This window comes from Hemicordylus capensis, chromosome 6 (assembly GCF_027244095.1).
Source record: "Hemicordylus capensis ecotype Gifberg chromosome 6, rHemCap1.1.pri, whole genome shotgun sequence".
Lineage (NCBI taxonomy): Eukaryota > Metazoa > Chordata > Lepidosauria > Squamata > Cordylidae > Hemicordylus > Hemicordylus capensis.
In genome coordinates, this window is record NC_069662.1 from 37,972,763 (window position 1) to 37,993,155 (window position 20,393).

General features: G+C 48.0%; 1 protein-coding gene across 1 annotated transcript in view; it reads left to right on the forward strand.

Moving 5' to 3' along the window:
* The first annotated feature begins 3,450 nt into the window (after positions 1-3,450).
* The window catches only part of LOC128328960 (all-trans-retinol 13,14-reductase-like), a 31,842-nt gene continuing 14,899 nt past the window's right edge, over positions 3,451-20,393 (forward strand). The window contains exons 1-4 of the mRNA XM_053259274.1: positions 3,451-4,328; positions 18,343-18,525; positions 19,439-19,668; positions 19,982-20,177. Of these exons, the coding sequence (XP_053115249.1) occupies positions 4,163-4,328; positions 18,343-18,525; positions 19,439-19,668; positions 19,982-20,177 (775 nt within the window). The 5' untranslated portion in view covers positions 3,451-4,162. The remainder of the gene's footprint in view (positions 4,329-18,342; positions 18,526-19,438; positions 19,669-19,981; positions 20,178-20,393) is intronic.

Here is a 20,393-nt window from a genome sequence, read left to right on the forward strand (position 1 = left end):
CAGCTGCACAAAAGCACCCTTGGGCAACCGCTGGAAACTGCGCAAACGCAGATGCGCAATGGTACAGCCATTATTTCCAGTGGCCATACATTGTGAAACTGCATTTGTGCCATTTTTGGCCGTTGCAGAAGAACGTTGCTTATAATTTATTTATTTTTACCTGTATATCCTGCTCTTCCTCCTAGGAACCCAGAGTGGTGTACATGGTTATTTTTATCCACACAACAACCCTATGAGGTAGGTTAGGCTGAAAGATAAGAGACCAACCCAAAGTGACCCAGTGAGTTTCATGACTGAATGAGGTTATGAACTCGGGTCTCCCCGGTCCTAATCCAGCCCTCTAATCACTATGCCACACTGGTAGTGCACTCTTGCACAGCTGTTTCCAACCATGCAACAGTGCAAGCACTACCGCCTGCTTCACTGTATGTGGGCCACTGACCCATAAAGCACCAGATCCATTTAAAAAAAATATCTTACAGACATTTCGGTGTCGGAGATACTTGGAATTACTTCTAGACTTTTCAATAGCTTAAGTGGTTGTAATGCCTACCTACCATTTTAAGGAAGCCCACAAAGGGAGCTGTGCATGAGTGGGGTAAGTTGGGGGAAAACCAACTTGCTGCCAACCCTTTAGAATGCTGCCAAACTTTTTACCACCTTGGGAAGACCTGGATCTCATTAGAAAATGAGGAAAAACAGAAGAACATTTCCTTTAACCTTTTTGATATGTCTGTTTCTACCTCTCCAACTGTGTGTCTGGCATGGTGATGGCCTGAATTTCCACTATTTTTTATATTTTCACTTTCTCCTTTTTTTTTTTTAGTGGAAATTATTTTATTCACTTAGCAACTCTGTGCATAGGAGAGTAGTGTCTTTGAGAACCCAGATGCTGTACAATAATGTTCCTTTTTCTCTGTCATACCTGTTATGCCCCTGTAGCTACTACTGAAACTGGCTCATATTTTGTTACATTTCTGTTAACTTTTAATAAATTTCATGGGGGGGGGTCGGGTCCAAAATGATGCCTTCTGTGTCTTTTCCTTCCAGCTTGTAAAGTTGGATTTTCTTGCAGGTGTGGGACATCTGCAATTCTGAATTTGCTAAGTTTGTTGATGAATCAGGCTGTGAGATACTAACTCGCACACTCACCCCATATTAGCATATCCAATCCATATATCTGGTTCTGGTCCTTTTTGTCCACTAGTGGATCTCTTGAACTGGGTGCCTGATGTAGAGGAGGAAAAGGTCACACTCAGCAACCCTGTAATGCAGGCAGGATGCGGCACATGTAATGGTTTGGGGAGCTACTCTGTGGTTTGGGGGGAGGGGGTTGGCAGTGTCTTGGGCAGGGAGGCCCTTCCATGAGATGAGGTGAGGTGGTAGCCTCAGGCAGCAAGATGCCCTCCTTCCCTCTCCTCCTTTAAAAGGGGGTGGGGGAGGGGAAGAGAGTGTGTGCAAGTGGGTGGCATTTGGTTCCCTGCCTCAGGCATACAGAGGTCTTCTTGAGTAAAGGTAAAGTGTGCCTTCGAGTTGGTGCCGACTCCTGGCGACCACAGAGCCACGTGGTTTTCTTTGGTAGAATACAGGAGGGGTTGACCATTGCCATCTCCTGCACAGTATGAGATGATGCCTTTCAGCTTCTTATATCACTGCTGCCCGATATAGTGGTTTCCTACAGTCTGGGAAACATAACAGTGGGGATTCGAACCGGCAACCTCTGGCTTGCTAATCAAGTCATTTCCCTTGAGTAGGGTAGCCATATTCTGGCTTTCCAAATCAGGGTGCCTAATTAGCATAATTTGGTAAATTGGCTTGAAAATAATTGTTGAGCAAAAGAGTGACTGCACATTTTGCTCCATAATTCTGCTTCTACAAGGGCTAGAGCTTAGCTTTTTAAAAAAAACTGTGTGAAAAAGTTCTAGGAGGGAAAGTACTGGGAAGGGCTAAACTTCCCAGCACTCCTCCGTGCACACCTTCCAAGACAGTGCAGGGATTCAATTTCCCTTAAAGGAACACCCCAAACCTGGTGCCAGGGAACTGCATTGCTCGGTGAGAATGGTCATCTTCACATGGTGCCAGGAAAACTGTGCAAAGTAATCCACTTTGGCAGAAGCTTCAGAGGCCCAATAAACAATTACTCAGGTAGCAGCACTCGGGGTAAATGCGGGCCACCACTGGCCCCAGGCCTTAAATCAAGAATCCATACAGGGTGGATTGCACCTAGGACTGCCATATTCTGGCTTTCCAAATCCAGATGCCTAATTTGCATATTATGTAAATTGGCTTGAAAATAATTTTTGAGCAGAAGAGTGACTGCACATTTTGCTCCATAACTCTGCTTCTACAAGGGCTAGAGCTTAGCTTTTTTTTTTTTAAGTGAAAGCTGAAATCCAGGCAAATCTGGGTGCGCTAAGCAATCTGGGTGAAATGCTTAAATTCCGGGTAAAACCTGAAGTTCCAGGGGGCATGGCAACTCTAACTGCACCAAAGATCCATCTAGCCCAGTATTTATTTTTATGTATTCATTTATTTTATTTATATACCGCCCTTCCAAAAATGGCTCAGGGCAATTCACATCAAAACAAAAGCAAAACAATTACAATCAAAACTAAATTAAACAATTAAAATCATTTAAAAAGTAAACTCATTAACTTTAAAATCATTTAAAACCAACATTAAAACATTAAAACCATAAATCTAATTAAAAGCCTGGGTGAATGAATGTGTCTTCAGTGCCCTTTTAAAAGTTGCCAGAGATGGGGAGTCTCTTATTCTGTCTCCAACAGTGGACCAGCCAAATGCCCCTGACATATTGGCCAGCCGGGAAGGTGGATGAGGGGTCATCCCCTGTTGCTTGCCCTTCTCAGCATTTTGCACAACACCAAACAAATTCTAATGTACAATTGGACACATTTTGTGCCAAAAAGAAAAGCCTGTGCTCTATTATTTATTGTGCAGCTGGGCCTATGAAGTTTAATCAGGAAATAGACCGTTTCTTAAAAAAAGAGAAAAAGAAAATAGACAAAAAACAGAAAATAAAGATGAATCCCACTTCCTTTCTGTCTTCATAACTTTATGCAAAAAGTATATTAGAGCCCTCCGTGACTCTTTCCCATCCTTTGCAAGGCTTCTCCATTTCGCTTGCTTCCTCTTTGTATTTCTCATTTTACTCTTCTTTCCCCTGTGATTTCACTCTCTCTTTCTCTGTCTCTTTCCTTTTCTGTTCATTCTCTTTCCCTTCCATCTCTCTTCATTTGCTTGAAAATTCTGGAATAAGGAGGTGATTTAAGATTAGGGTAGGCTGCAATCCCCAACCCCATGCAGCAGGAAACAAAGCTTAGGATAAGTTTTGCACAATAGGACGACAATGATTTCTACAAATTTATTCTGTTCTTCTTTCTAACAGATCTACCTTGGATTTCTCATGGGGAATGTTTTAGAAAGAGTGTAGCCTTTTGGTACTATGAGTAGTTCAGGGCAGATTAGCTGTCTGCCAATTTCCTGCCGCCTTTCAGAACTGCAATCTGAGCCCTACTTGCTTCCCTGCAGGCCACGCCCACCCACTGAACAGCTGACTGTCGGGTGGACGAGTTGGGCAGCAGAAGGAGCCACAGGGAGCAACCCGCAGGGAAAGAATCTGGACTCGGAGCCCGGGCATCGTGTGTGTATAGCTCGCGCTGGCTGCCGCATGCCAGCCGCCTCAACACCGGGGAAAGAGCGTCCTGGCCGGAACAAACAGTCCCTCCCCCCCGCGAACTGTGGGATCTCCCGGGGATTGTTGGCAATCCGGGACTGTTAGCAACCCTAAGTGGGGTGTCTGATACTGGGCAGCAGCTGCTGATAGCTTCCATGACCAAAATAAGAGGCACCTGTCCTGGCCATTTTAAGCGATAGGTCTTCTTGCAATGGAGACTGAGTTGAAAGAAAGAGAGAAAGAAATCCCTTCCAGGAATAAATGCGAGCCGCGCGCCTCTTCTCCTTTTACTTAATCGTCCTTCCTGCTATTACTCACGCATCACCCAGATTACTCCTCCTCGGGGATTGGCCAAAGAGATCCGTGTAAGCAATAACGTTATGAAAGCATGCCCTTCGCACTCGTTGATGCCACGGTTGTGATTACGCCGCCATACCCAAGAACACACACACAGAGGGAAGAACCATGTGGCTTTTACTGCTGCTGCCGCTGCTTGCCGTTCCGGTCTTGGGCCTGATTTACATCTATCTTGTCCATCGCACAGGGAGCCCTTTTAGCCCACTAGCTGCGTCCTCCTCCCCCAGACCTCTGATCACGGACCCAGAGGCTCGTAAGAGAGTCCTCAAGAAAAGTAAGTGGCCGGCAGCCGGACGGGAGCTGGGCTGGGGCAGAACTTGAGGGGACACTGCCCCTAGTGTGGCCACAGGGCTGTGGCGCAGGCTGGCCGCATCCTGCCACCAGGCTGGCATGGGCATCCAGGCTGGATTCCACAAAAGTCTCCCGCGCTCATTCGCAGAGGGGTGCAAAAAGGCTGTAGTGGGAAGCGGGATGATGGAGTCGCTGTGAGGAGGCTCCTCGTCCTCTCCTCCAATCCTGTCTCACACACCCTGCCCCCTTTGCCAAAGCAACAGGGTCAGGCAGCCCCTGTGTCATTCTGACGCTTCCACGCCGTTTGCCCAAAGTCTTTTGCAAGCATTCCAAGCGGGTTCTGTCCCAAGAGGCAGAGCAACAGCTAGGACAGCGATATTTGTTTTCACTCTGGCGTTTTCTTTCTCCTTGCAACTGCGCATGCTCAGTGGAGCATAGGCAAATTATCACTTCCTCGGCCGGTGAAGTAGCGCTTTCTCGTGCTTCTCAACGACTCCTTCTCCCTGTAGGGTTTTCTGATACGCTAGCTTTATTCTCCCCTCCATCACCAGATTTCTCTCGCATGTCGAGTCTCCTCCTCCAATCCCGTCTGCCTCCGCGATCCTCCTCCTCCAATCCGTCTGCCTCCGCGAGTTGAAGCCAGCCAGAGCCAGAGCTGCACCCAGCTAGAGCTGGCTGGCTGGGTGCAGACGGGGTGAGGGCATTCACGTGTGCGAGGGGAAAGAGCTGGAAGTTAATGTATCCTTTTTACGTCCTCGCTCACGGGGCATGCTCAGCTGCCTGCCTGAAGAAATTCGAATATAATTTTTCTTGGCGATAAGACGCGGCACCAGGAGCGCTTCGCCTGTTGATAAGCCAGCCACAAAAGTTGGGGAGGGGATGGGAGGAGAGAGGTAATACATTGAGCTTTCAAGCTAAGCCATCAGGGAGGGGACACCACACGCGTCTAAATTCTTTACTGTAGTTAAATTCTTACTTTAGGTAATAATTATGCATGTAAGCTTTAAAGTCCCTGCCAGAGGAGTTTGGAATAAAAATGTCCACAGCCTGGAAGAAATAATAATAATAATATATATCCTAGACCCTTGGAGCGGGCTGGATATTTAAAGTACCAAATCTAGTCAATAACATCTGGTGACTGTGTGTAAACAGCATATTATTTTATTTATTTATTTATTTATTTATTTATTTTTCACATATTGGCCAGATTTACCCCGAAGTCCCTGCAAGTTATCGGGGAGCAGTTCACACACAATTTGGGTTTTTTACTGCGCATTAAGAGTGTGGCCCAATTTTTATCCTGGGTTTAAAAAATCCACTATTTGTGTCATTTGGGGGGGACAGCTTTGAGTTTGCAGTAAAGCCTCCTCATAAACTCGTGGAAAAGCCTGCTATGTGTAAAAGTCCCTGCCAAGATTAGAGCTGCTCCATCTCTGTTGGCTTTTAGGAAACAATTAGAAACACATCTCTTCAGCCAAGCTTTTTAGTTAGTTGGTGCTTTTAGGGATATTTTAATCTGGTTTTTATGTTTTAATTGTTAAATTCTTGGCTTGTTTTCATTTTGGTTTGTTTTATGCTGTAAACCGCCTAGAGACTTTGGTAGTGGGCAGTATACAAATATATAAAATAAAAGAAATAATCTCATGATGATGCTGCATTGCAGGGAATATGGGGGAAATATTGCTACCACAAACTGGAGAAATAAGAACAACTAGCTAAAGCAAAATTTTCCAACCTTGAGTTCCCAGATGGACTACAACTCCCATCATCCTATAAGATACATGCATTTTATTTATTTATTTAGTTAGTTAGTTAGTTAGTTAGTTAGTTATCTTCTATATATATAATTCTCTAAGGTGTACCCGTGGCTAATCCTGTGTGTGGCAGCTCTCGCAAGAGTTCATGAGCAGAGGCACTATGGGGATTGGGCAGTGGAGATTGCATATGCAGATAGTGAGGAGGAGCCTGTGGCACCTTGGGGATTGGGCAGTGGGGATTCCATATGCAGATAGGGAGGAGGAGCCTGTGATGGTTAAGGTCAGTTGGAATGCAACTGTTACTGGTCAGAAAATGTTCTCGATTGTAGAGAAGAGGAATCTATATATTCCTATATATATAAAAGCATAGTGGGCAGGGGTCTGTGAAGAGAGGGATCATGAGGGAGGAAAGAGTCCCTTCAGGAGAAGGAGGCTGCCACTGTGTGAATTAGATGAGAAAACAAGATGAACAAGATCTGTTAACTCGGTGGGAGGGAGGGAGAGAGAGAGAAGGGCGGGGAAGAGCGAGTGGAGGAGAGAGAAAGAGAGAAAAAGAAGGGAGGGGAAGAGAGAAAGAAGGAAGGGTGAGGGACGGGATGGAGCCTGTCAGCGGCCTGAGGGGAATGAGCTGCTGTGGCGGTGCCTATTGGCAGCAAGGAAAGGCCAAGTCAACCACTGCCACTGTTTGGTGCTACCGAGGCCATTGGTGTAGGCTGGCAGGCAAGGCCCAGGCCTGTCAGCGGCTTGAGGGGAATGAGTAGCCATGGTGGCAGCAAGGAAGGGTCCAGTCAACCGCTGTTGCTCCTGTGGGGAGGAGCAGGAGCGGGGCTTGGATGAGGACATCTCTGGGGATAGGGGCTGCAGCTTCGTCAGTTGCAAAGCTGCAGCCGCAACCAAGAAAGATGCAGCTGTGACCAAGAGGGATGAGGGGGATAGAGTAAAGGGATGGAAGAGTTTCCAAGAGGGGTGAGGGGGATGGAAGCAACCGGATGGAGGAGGAGGAGCAGGAGTGTGGCTCAGGTGAGGGTAGAGAGATCTCTGAGGTGAGGGGGGCTGTGGCAGGGGGTGAGGGGAGCAATCAAGTACTAGCGCGCAGATGTTCTGTGTGGGCTAAGCTAGTTATTATTACTATTCAAAAGAATGGCAGTCCAAAAATGGGATCCCTGTTTTGACATTATGCTACATGTATGTTCAGATGCTTATACACATGTACATGTGTTTGTGTGAATGACTACATGTGTTCACTTTTAAAGTGAACCTGGATACAGATCCCTCTAATGAATGGTACAGATTGGAAGTGTACTGCTGTACCTGTGTTCAACATAACGTGTGAACTGTGCATGCATTCAGATTTGTACATGTGGACCCCTTACACAGATTGTGCATGCAGTGAACATAATGTTTGAATGTTCATTCCAGGGTGGATTCATTTTGAAATGACTAGAAATGGATATGAAGAAATCCCATTCATATAAACTTCCCTTTATTCTGAAAATGAATGTTTATGGCTACTGGAAAATTAGGGATTCAGTGGAGGGGAAGAGTCCAACATGCATACAGATAGGTTATGAAAATAGGACACATTCACACACATTTGTCTTATCCCTGAGGAGAGCACAGTCACAGGCTTTGACTCAACCTGTTGTGAGGACAACTGAATGTATGTGAAACATCTTGAAATTGACTACTAAAAGCCAAATCATTGATTCTGAATGAGGAAGATGTTGGGATCCAAGCTTATCTGAAAGTCTTCTCCTAGCCTCAGATGTGTGTAGGCTATGATCCTGATATTTTTATTTATTGTTGCATTTATATACCGCCTTTCATTAAAAGACCACCCCAAGGTGGTTTATAAAAATTAAAACATACAATAAAAAGGCAATGAAAACATCAAGCTAAAAATATAAAAACATATAAAATACATGCATAAAAACAATACAACAGGTAAAAACACACAGAAGCAGCAGTAAAAACGATTATGTAAAAGCCTGGGTAAAAAGCCAAGTTTTAACAAGCTTTCTAAAAGCCGTGATGGAGTCCGAGGAGCGAATGGCCACTGGGAGAGCATTCCAAAGTCTGGGAGCAGCAGCAGAGAAGGCCCTGTCCCGAGTGCACGACAGCTGGGCCTCTCTCATTGTCGGCACCCGGAGCAAGGCCCCCTCAGATGTCCTTGTCAAGCGGGCAGCAACCCTTGGGAGCAGGCGGTCCCTCAAATACCCTGGGCCCAAACCGTTAAGGGCTTTAAAGGTCAAAACCAGCACCTTGAATTGGTCCCGGAAACGAACCGGCAGCCAGTGCAACTCTTTCAGAATGGGGGTGATGTGTTCCCAACGGGCAGCTACGGATCAAACCCTCGCTGCCGCATTTTGCACTAGCTGCAGTTTCCGGATATTCTTCAAGGGCAGCCCCACGTAGAGCACGTTACAGTAATCCAGCCACGACGTGACTAAGGCATGGGTAACCGTGACCAGATCTGCCTTCTCGAGAAAGGGACGCAGCTGGCGCACTAGCCGAAGCCGTGCAAAGGCACCCCTGCCACCGCCTCCACCTGAGCATCCAAAAGCAGAGCTGGGTCCAGTAGTACCCCAAAGCTGCGTACTTGCTCCTTCAAGGGGAGTGCAACCCCATCCAGAACTGGTAAAATCTCCTCATTGGCTCTCCTACTGCCCAACAGTACCTCCATCTTATCCGGATTCAATTTCAGTTTATTAGCCCACATTCAACCCATCACGGCCTCCAGCCCCCGATTCAGGACATCCACCGCCTCCCTAGGATCAGATGACAAGGAGAGATAGAGCTGAGTGTCATCCGCATATTGCTGACAACTCAGTCCAAGTCCCCGGATGACCTCTCCCAGCGGCTTCATGTAGATGTTAAACAGCATGGGGGACAAGACCTATCCCTGCGGGACCCCACAGCCAACGGCCATGGGGCCGAGCAGTAGTCCCCCAGCACCACCTTCTGGACCCTCCCCCCAAGAAAGGACTGGAATCACTGCAACGCAGTGCCTCCGATTCCCATACTCTAGAGGCGGCCCAGAAGGATACCATGGTCGATGGTATCGAACGCCACCGAGAGGTCCAGCAGAACCAACAGGGACACACTCCCCCTGTCTAGTTCCCGGCGTAGGTCATCCACTAGAGTGACCAAGGCAGTCTCAGTCCCATACCCAGGGCGGAAGCCAGATTGAAAAGGGTCCAGACAATCTGTATCATCCAAGACCCTCTGCAGTTGGGACGCCACCACACGCTCCATCACCTTGCCCCAAAAGGGAAGGTTAGACACAGGTCTATAGTTGTCCAGGTTGGAAGGATCAAGGGAGGGCTTTTTTAATAGTGGTCTTACCACCGCCTCCTTGAGGCACGATGGCATCCTGCCCTCCCTTAATGAAGCATTAACGATCACCTCCAGCCATCTGCTTGTCCCCTCCCTGGCAGCTTTTATTAGCCATGAAGGGCAAAGGTCAAGAGCGCACGAAGTCGCCCGCACACTGCCCAGGATCGTGTCCACATCCTCAGGCTGCACCAACCGAAAAGAATCCAACACAACGGGACCAGATGGTACCAGAGGCATGTCTGCCGGAACTGCCAAAACTCTGGAGTCCAGGTCAGCATGGATGCGAGCGACTTTATCTGCAAAGTGACAGGCAAACTGATCACAAAGAGCTGTAGATGACTCCTCCCCCATTGTCTGGGGGGATGTGTGGAGCAAGGTTTTTACCACACTAAACAGCTCTGTTTGTCTGCACTGAGCAGACGCAATGGAGGCGGAGAAAAAGCATTTCTTCGCCGCCCCCACCGCCACGGAGTAGTCCCTAAAATGGGCTCTAGCCCGTGTTCGGTCGGATTCGTGACGACTCTTCCTCCAGTGTCGCTCCAGCCGTCGCCCGAGTTGCTTCATCGCCCTAAGCTCCGAAGAAAACCAAGGAGCAGACCGGGCTCCACCAAGCCGGAGAGGGCGTTTAGGAGCAACCGTGTCAACAGCCCGGGCCATCTCTCCATTCCAGAGATCAAGCAGGGCCTCGACAGGGTCCCCAGCTCTGGACAGTGGAAACTCCCTGAGGGCCCTCTGGAATCCAAGCGGATCCATAAGCCTCCGGGGGCGGACCATCTTAATCGGCCCACCACCCCTGCAGAGGGCAGACGGAGCAGTCAAACTAAACCCCACCAGATGATGATCTGTCCATGACAAGGGAGTGGCCTCAGATTCTCCCACCTCCAGATCATTTACTTCCCGGTCAGCAAAGACCAGATCCAGAGTGTGTCCCGCCATGTGGGTAGGGCCCGATACCAATTGAGACAGGCCCATGGAGGCCATGGAATCCTGAGCCGCACCCACTAGGGGGGCCTCAGCGTGGACATTGAAATCCCCCAAAACAATAAGCCTGGGGGAACCCAAGGCCACCTCTGAGACTACCCCCGCCAGCTCAGGTAGGGAGACTGAAGTGCAGCGGGGTGGTCGGTATACCAGCAGAATCTCCAGCCTATCTCGGAGGCCCACTCTCAAGGACAAACACTCAAAATTCTGAGATTGCCTGACTGGGCACCTGGAAACGGGGAGGGTCTCTCGAAAGATGGCTGCAACGCCCCCTCCCCGACCCTCAAGGCGGAGCTGCTGCACGATCTGGAAACCTGGAGGACAGAGCTGAGATAGACCGACCCCGCCCAGCGCATCCAACCAGGTCTCCGTCACACATACCAGGTCAGCACGCTCATCCACAATCAAATCGTGGATGAGAGAAGTTTTTGCATTAACTGACCTGGCATTCAGCAGCAGCACCCTAATCCTCAAGGGAGTGTTCTCAGAGCTCCCTGGGGTCAGAGGGTTGGGAGAAGGGCCGGAAAAAGGAACAGGCCTCAATTGCCTGGACCGTTTCCCCCTGTAATGGCCTGCCCAACTCCCACCGCCATACCTCCCTCTGCCCACTACCTGTGATATTGCTGCCCCCACTCCATACCCACTTCTTCGCTCTCCCAGACACATCTCCCCAGACTAACCCACCACAGCTTCTTGGCTTAATAAAAACCAGAACCAGACTTATACAATCTCTTGCTGGATTCTTGATAGCAGGAAGAAGGATCTTCAGGGCAGAGGGAGAAAGGTCTTCTGGGCCCCAGGCAGCTCGCCCCACGGCTGAGAGCCACAAGGACGAGAGCCCTTGGGACAGCCTGCCCTATATAGCAGCAGAGCCCCCAGCCACAGCAGCAGCAACAGCCCAAGGAGATCCTACACACCTGAGGAAAGGTGTGGCAGAGGCAAAGACAGCACAGTCAGTGCCCCACCCAAGCTGTTCCCTTCTTTCTTCTTCTGATATGATATGATATGAGTGTGATGATATGATCCAGTGTAGCACATTTTGTAAGCTCTGTAGGCAAGTGCTTTCTGTGTTCTGAACAACACCTGGCACACCTTTGGCATGAAATAAATATTCAGTAGTAGTGTTAGCGTGAAAACTCCTATTTTATGGGACTGTCCCACGAAATAAAGAGCATCTATTTTAAAAGCACAAAATAGCTGTTTGAACTACTTGGCATCGTTGCTGTACTTTGTCCAATCTGTCAGCAATGTATGTATGAGGGTGTGCCTGGGTTACTATGGAAGCAACCAACCTCGCTGTTGAATCAAGAGTAATGATTGTGACTGGAACCCTCTTCAGGTGTTCACTTACTCTGGTACAGTGTCCACAAGAGGGCCTGCCCCTGTGCTGATGTGCCCCCAAACCCCACCCTCTGCTCACCACAAGGGCAGTGTTTGCCTGAAGAGTCCCACCATTCTCAATCAGAGGGAGAATCTCTCCTTGAATATCGTGTTTGTCTCCTCAGAGACTGGTGGGATTTCAGCACACATCAAGATGGAGCAGACCTTCCAGGTATGCTCTTAGAGATGCTGTACCCAGATACAGCACCTGTGATCTGAAGTTGCCTGAACAGAGCTTGTGTTCCACTCAGGGGTGTGTGTGGGTGTGGTGCCTTATTTTCATGATATATCCAGGTTGAGTGCGTGCCGAGGAGGGATTAGGATCACAGTGGCAGGCCTTATTGCCTGCTCTACTCCTGTTCGTTTGGATGTCAGCATGGCATCAGTGCATGCATACTTGTACGTGCATACTGATCTCCCCATATGATATTTGGGAACCTTTGAAAAGCAGGGTTCCCAGTCGCAAGGATGTTGTGCATTAACTCCAGGCAGGCATTCAGGTGAACGCAGGGAGATGTCCTCTCTGCACATAATCACTTCCCCTGGATATGTTGCAGGGGGAGAGGGAGAATGTGGCTGGTGTGCTGCCACCTGGAGGCTCTTCAGACAGCAGGCTGCACTGCGGGTTTACTGCAAGGCTTTACTGCGAGTTCAGGGCATAATGGATTCTCTCCAATGCAAAAAGAGGATTTTATATTTTTTTAAATCGGGCTAGGTTCCAATATAGAAGGGATAACCCCAATCATGCATGACGTGCTCTCTGAAATATTGCATAGATTTTGGGATAAATCTGGCCAGTATGTGAATGCACACCCACCCTCCCAAAAGTAAAGTCACGGTAAAACCACCACCTGGGGCAGCCACATTAACACACCTCATTAGGTCACTATAACCTTGAAGGAAGGCACAGGCCCTGAAGGATCAGCAGCCCGGGGAGATCCAGGTTGCCGATCATGGAAGTGCCTTCCCTCACAGTTACGGTGGGACACTCTGCAGACAACTACCCCTGTAACCATGAGCAGCTAGAGAGAGAGAGAGTGTGTGTGTGTGGGGGAGTGGCAGCTCTAGGGTGGGTCTTCCTACTCGCGTTCAGAGCTGTAATTCAGAGCCCCTGGTGGCGCAGTGGTAAAACTGCTGCCCTGTAACCAGAAGGTTGCAAGTTTGATCCTGACCAGGGGCTCAAGGTTGACTCAGCCTTCCATCCTTCCGAGGTCGGTAAAATGAGTACCCAGAATGTTGGGTGGCAATATGTTACATCATTGTAAACTGCTTTGAGAGCTTCCAGCTATAGAGCGCTATATAAATGTAAGTGCTATTGCTATTGCTAATCTTGAGTGGTGTGAAATAAGAGACATCCGAATGGGGCTCTTTGCTCTTATTTCAACATTCCGCAGGGATATGGAGGAATGAGTCCATGCCACCCGCTCCAGTCAATGAACATTCAAAGTTAGATTGTGTACGAATACTCGGAGCCACCCTGCTAATGAGGTGTGGTGATCTGGCAGAGGCATCGCACACCTGCCACTGGCCACTTCCACCAGCCTACCACCTCCACCCCAGCATCCTCATTAGCTGGAGCTTTTTCAGATGGCGACTTTACCGCCACTTTATTTTGGGAGGGTGGGTGTGCGCTCACAGATCGGCCAGATTTACCCTGAAGTCTGTGCGATATTTCAGAGAGCACTTCACAACCGATTCAGGTTTCCTCCTCCCTATTGGAACCTAGCCTGATTTATGTCTAGGGTTTAAAAACAAAAAAAACCCAGTCTCTTTGTGTTGGAGTATCCATTATGCCCTGAACTTGCAGTAAAGCTTCGTGGTAAACCCGGGGTGAAGTCTGCTGTCTGAAAAGCCTCCAGGAGGCCGCACGCCAGCCACCGCCATCACTGCTGCCGCCTCCTGCATTTTCCCAAAGCCAGCAGAGATGGCCGTAGAAGGAAGAGTGCTGGCCTAGTGTGGAGATGGAGGCAGCAGCAGCACCGTTGCCAACATACTGCTGAACAGGAGAAGTGTGAGGAGTAGGGAGAAAAGGCATGGGCCACTAGGGGGCAGCAAAAATCCATTGGAATGGAGCAAAAAGACCAATAGAAGGAAAAGACCCTCCAGGGGGGAAGCTAGGATGGTGGAAGAAGTAAAAAGTGTCCTGCTGGGGGTGGAGTGAGGGAGCGTTGAGGGGTGATTAGCAAGTGTTATAGTCTGTGCATCACTGGTGATGGGGGCGTGGTGGACAGCGCCTGTGTCATCTTGGATGGGGAGGAGGACTTGGTCAGTCTTGTAAATATTGGAATATGTTAAAGATGTCCTTAACACTTCACCTCCTTGGGATGATTCTTTGTCCAGCCAGCCTTCCCCCAGATGAAAATCTGTCCACCCCATGAGCAGGCACATTCTTCTCCCCACCCCCCAGCATGTCGGCTCAGTTTTTTAATTGAGTGTGTGTGGGTGAGGTGAGCAATTAAGAAATGGCACCCTGGCAGTGGGGAAGGACTGTGAATAAATGGGGCACTCATGTCCTTATCGTGTGGGGCGGGCCAGACGGACAAAGTATTGTCTAAAACGGCCCTTTAGAACTGTTCTGTCCTTCAGGTGTTAATTATTGATGTAACTGTCACAGTTCTGCCAAACCCAGCTCAAAGGTCTTTTGAAATCCTTCTTTCAAATACTGTATGTAAAGTAGGCGGGGGACTTGGGGGGGGGGCACCCCAACCGAATTCAGATTAATGCCTTTGCACAAGAGACAGTCAGAAAGGAGGGTGCGTTTTCATAGACTGGAGCCCCCAGGCTGCCCCAGGGTTCTCTCTTTTTGAAAAGAAATCCATTCAGATAAGAGTTCAAAAGGACACTTGTGTTATACAGTTCCAGCCTGGTCAGCTTTAATCAAACACTTCAGTGCAGAGGAAAACAATAATTAATTTCTCGTGTTTCTGGCAGCAGCTTATATCCTGCTTTGGAGTACACAAATCAGCTTTCAGTAACACATAGCAATGATATACATATGCTCATCGGGGAGCGGGACCAATCAATTCAGCAAACAAGGATTGATTAGCAGGGACGAAGAAATGTTGGATCAGTTCACCAGAGGACAAAATTTTTACTTGTCAGCACACATACACACACCCCACACACACACCAACAAAGTGGGGGGAAGCATTTCTGTCCAAGACAAAACTTAGTGCTGCCTGCCAGAGCCAGCACACGAACAATGCAAGAACTCAGAGAGCAAGCAGCTGTCCCTTGTCCTGTGACTCAGGGGGGCTATTCTCAAGATCTGCAAAAATCGGGCTAGGAGAGCCTAGCCCAATTTTTGCAGATTGTAAGAACCACCAGGCTCGGCTGCGAGCCCGATGATTCTAGAGTGGCTAACTCGCTCAAGGACCCATGCGCTAAAACCAGGTTTGCGGAGCGAACGCTCCGCAAACCTGATTTTCTAGATCGTGAGTAGCCGCGGCGCGGCTTTGCGTCGCGCCTACTCATGAGGAGACCCCCGGAGGGGAGGTGAAAAGCTGCCTCCCAGCTCCAGGGGTCTCGCCAGCATGCCCTGCGCACTCGTGCAGGGCATGCTGGAGCTTGCAGGGGCCAATCAGCCCCTGTTCCCCCCAGCCCCCACCAGCTCTGTCACGGAGCCGGCAATTGTGTGGGCGGCTGATCCGGCCGCCCAGGGCTCCCTCCCCACTCACCACCCCAAACTGGGTCTCACCACTCGTGACACCCAGCTCGGGGAGTTTCCTCCAGTTTTCCCTCTAGGGCATGCGCATGTGCACACGCTCACATGTTATTGGATGTCCGCTCAGTCAATTTTAGATCCTGCTTAGGTTGAATCAGGAAGGTCCCACTCCGAATGCATGTGCGCGCACATACACTGCCTTGATACTGCTGCCCAGTACAAAACTCATTCTGCACACAGATGAAAAAAATTAGAGAGAAGACTTGTTTCCTCCCGCTGCTGATGCTGCTGGTTTGCTTCCTCCATGTTTCACATTAGCCAGAGTAGCTGCTAATCATAGCAGTTTCATCTCTCATCCTTTGAGGAGGCCATGAGTGTTGCCACTCCAAGGAAATGAAAAAGGAACGGGGGCTGCAGAGGAAAGGTGCCAGACCTCGAATTATGTTGGTGCATTATCCATCAAGATTTTTCCACTTATCGGGCATAATATTTAACTCTTCACAGACAAGTAGACTTTTGAGTTTCCTCAGCCCTGTTGATTAGCAAATACTTTTGACTACTTAGCTCATTCTTGAACATTCATTCACTTCACCATGTTGACCAAATCATCACTTTTAAAACACAAGTTCAAAAGCATTTTTGCTGTCAGTCAGAACTTCAAAACATTTTCCAGGAAACGTCCTAGTTTCTTAACTAATAATTGTTATGCCTGTAATTAGGACAAAAGTGTTCATGGAAGCCAAAGAATAATCACCAGGGTATGATATAATAGTTCTTGTGTACTGACATGAACACCAGCGTCCAGTGCCCATTCTTGATGACCAGATTGAAACATCACACAGGCCTCATATAATGAATATATGGGCCTCTTATAATGAAGAGCCAAGGAATCCATAAATACTGCCTGTCATTTGGTATGAGCAAGATATGACTTGCCATATTTATAGTGTTGCCATATTCTGACTTTCCAAATCTGGGCACCTAATTTGCATATTATGTAAATTGGCTTGAAAATAATTTTTGAGCAGAATAGTGACTGCACGTTTTGTTCCATAACTCCACGTCTACAAGGGCTAGAGCTTAGCTTTTTCTTTTCTTTTTTAATGAAAGCTGAAATCCAGGCAAATCTGGGTGGGCTAAGCAATCTGGGTTAGATGCTTAAAATCTGGGTGAAACTCAGAATTCCAGGGGGCATGGCAACTCTACATATTTGTCTTTTATTCCATATTTCTATATGACCACTGGCTGTTTCTCTTTCTTTCCTTCCTTGTGTCCCATCTCCATGACTTCCAAAACCTCTTGCCATTAACCCCCACCCCAGGCACTCCTCAGTTGTATTTCCTCTTCTTCAAGCCTCAGCTTGTTGCCTTTCTTGTTGGGCCATCTCCAGGTAGAGCCAGTGTTATACTGAATAGTACTTGGATCAAATTAGGGCCAGTGAGACCTGGGTTGAAACTTCCTCAGAGCCCAGTTACTCAGTGAGGTTATTCACACAACCAAAACCTGGGTAGGACAAGCGTCCTATCCAGGTTTGGGAGCTGGGTGTGCTCCCAGCTTTTGGTTGTGTCGATTCAAACAACGAGGTAGGAGGAGGGAGAAGTGATTCCGTGGAATCAAGATTGGAGGAAAAACTGGCAGCTTTTCCTCCTACCTTGATTCCACACAATCACTTTTCCTACCTAGTTGTTTGTACCCACACAACCAAAAATTGGGAGCACACCCAGCTCCAAATTGGGAGCTCCCAAACCTGGGCAGGATGCTTGTCCTACCCAGTTTTTGGTTGTGTGAATGACCTCTGAGTTACTTTGGACTGCTCACTTTCTCTCTCTTCTCAAACTTTCTTAGGCCAAGTTCACACACAATGTGGCACCTGAGGTTGCCACAAGCTGCCACAGCCCCAGGAGCACACATAAGCTGTACATCAATGTCAGTAACAATATGTCAGATTGGTCATGTCATACGACCGCACCGATCTTGGCATGTCCTACCCTACTTGAGGCAGGGAACCTTACATCTGTCACTCACTTATAATCTGTTACAGACACCGGGTTCCTTGCCACAAGTACGGTAGGGCATGCTGAGACTAGTCATGCTATACAAACCCACCAATCCTGGCATATTGTTTCCAAGATGAAAGCAGAGATCTACTCATGCAGGGATGAGAGGCATGTATGTTTCTAGGGTGCCATTACATCTGAACTTGCCCTAAATTTTGGAATAGCCCCATGAGCGCATGGGAGAAGGAAGTTCAGAGTTTGGGTGCCACGGCTAAGAAGTGTCTGTTATTGTAAGGTTAAAATGCACGTGGGGTGGGACCATATATGCTGTCCTAAGGTCTTTGAAGCCTCTTGATGGTGCAGCGGGGAAATGATTTGATTATCAAGCCAGAGGTTGCCGGTTCGAATCCCTGCTGATATGTTTCCCAGACTATAAGAAACACCTATATTGGGCAGCAGCGATATAGGAAGATGCTGAAAGGCATCCTCTCATACTGCACGGGAGGAGGCGATAGTGAACCCCTCCTGTATTCTACCAGACACAACCACAGGGCTCTGCGGTTGCCAGGAGTCAAAACCGACTCGACAGCACACTTTACTTTACCTTCAAGGTCCTTGAAAGAAAGGTAGGGTAAAAATGTAATGTATAAATTTTCATCCAGTGATGAAAGTGGGTTAAATATTTTTCTGGAATTTTTACCACGTGACTTGTGAAATTCTAGAGTCAGTGATGGAAATGGGCAAAATGTTTTCCTGGGTCTTTTTCTTTGCCTTCTCTGAGTTCTGCTGTGCAGTGTTTTACTTCACGTTGAAAGCCTGATTTGCTTCCCCTCAAGAACTCCAGTTGTAGGTCCTTGATGCTTTTTCTGTCCTTCTTCCTAGGTTTCACCGCAGAGAAAGTGCCTCCCAACTTAGATGCTATCGTTATTGGAAGTGGCATTGGGGGTCTGTCTGTGGCAGCGGTCTTGGCAAAGGCGGGAAAGCGGGTGCTGGTACTGGAGCAACATAGCAAGGCTGGAGGATGCTGTCACACTTTTAATAAGAAAGGCTTCGAATTTGACACTGGTAAGGCCTAAAGCTGATGGGAAACATCTCTGGGTTTGAGGAGAAGCATTGATATCTGGATTATGGATGTTGCTAAATTCCATCCCAGCTTGTAAATCTAAATCTATACCCTTTCCCTTGGGGAATCAAAGCAGATCTGAACAGGAATCCAAATCCTCACTCCCCAAAAGTCTACCAGTGATGTTTTTTTCGTTTTGTTTTTTTCAGTGAACCATTTCTTAACCAAAACCTAAAATCTCTGGTTTGCCCTTAACTTGAACTGGCACTAAATCCCCAGTCACAAAAAATAGTAACCGCTTCAAGAGAAGTGGCTCTCAATAATCACAAACTCTGCTTTCAGTTTCATGATCAGTGTTTTATCTTCTTGTTTGTTTTGGTAAAAACCTTTTTAATAAGTTAAAACACAGAAGGACCAACATCCAAACTAATGCTGCACTCGTGCAATGAACAAAGTTGCCCTAAGGCAAGAGTAAGCTAAGTCATGGGGATTTGCAGAACTGGGCTACTGGGCAAAACTTTCCTCTAAAACATATGTGGTGTGGCACAGGTTGGGCACCTTGTCGCACAAGGGCAAACAAGTTTGTGCAAGTGCAGTACTAGTCTGAATGGAAGCGTCAGACTTCGTGCAATTAGGTAGCATGACAACCGTGCACTAGCACAGCAGCAGGAGGTCAGCCATTTAAATAATAATAAGGAGGAGGAGGGGGAGGATTGTGTGCCCATGTCCTCCTCATCACATGGGGCAAGTCACGGGGATGAAATATTGCATTAACCAGCCTGGAGGAGTTTTCATTTGCTGTGTTGAAGGACTTCTGTGAATGTACAAAGAGGCCAATATAACCATGTGAAGAGTAAAAGGGTCAGGTTAATGTCCCTGGCACATGTGTTTTCTTATGGTTCTCGCCCCTCTTAGGCATCCACTATGTGGGGCAGATGCATGAGAACAGCATGCTGCGGGTGATCATGGATCAACTCACCGATGGCCAACTCGATTGGGTTCGGCTGCAGGACCCCTATGACGTTATAAGCCTTGGGAACAAGGACTACCACCTCTCCTCTGGCAAGAGGGCCTTTGTGGAAGAGTTGGAGAAGCAGTTCCCAGAGGAGAAAGAGGCCATCAAAGAATTCATGAGGCTATCAAAGGTGAGAGGGAGCTGTGGGGCAGGGCTTAAATTGGGGGGCACATGATCAGAATGAAAAACGAGCCCATTTCCCATGACTGGCTCGTTATACAGTACACTTTCTGGCTATACCATGCATTTGAGGGGCCTGTACCCAGGTTTACTTTTTAAATGAATGCACATACAGTCATTCACACAAACATGTACAAGTGTACAGACATCTGTATACTTGTACAATATAATGTCTGGATAGGGCTACTGGCACAGTCAAATTCAGCCTGGCTGCATATGGGGCCATTTTGCTTATGAGACGTTTCCCATCCTCTTTCCCAAAGATTGTGGCTACACATATTGCTTTGATAGCCATTCTCAAGATGATTCCCTTGTGGTTGTCGGTGTTCCTGATCCGACTGGGCTTCATTCACTGGATCTCACCGGTTTTCAAACTGGCAACTTCCAGCCACGGCAAAATCATAGAGAAACTGACCACCAACAAGGACCTGCGAGCAGTCTTCAGCTACTTCTTCTATGGTGAGGAAAGGGTTGTTGTCTTGCTGTGTTTTCCCCAGGGAGGGCTGGTTTTCAAAAGCACCAGTTCCACCTGGCACCACCTCTCTGTCTGCTTATCAGATCTGACAGGTCAGTTCATAATCTGTGTCACCCCACCTTCCTACTTAGTAGCTCTCTGCTTGTAGGGGAAACTGTGGGGCCTGAGTTTAATCCGTTGTGGAAGGGGTGAGGGGGAAA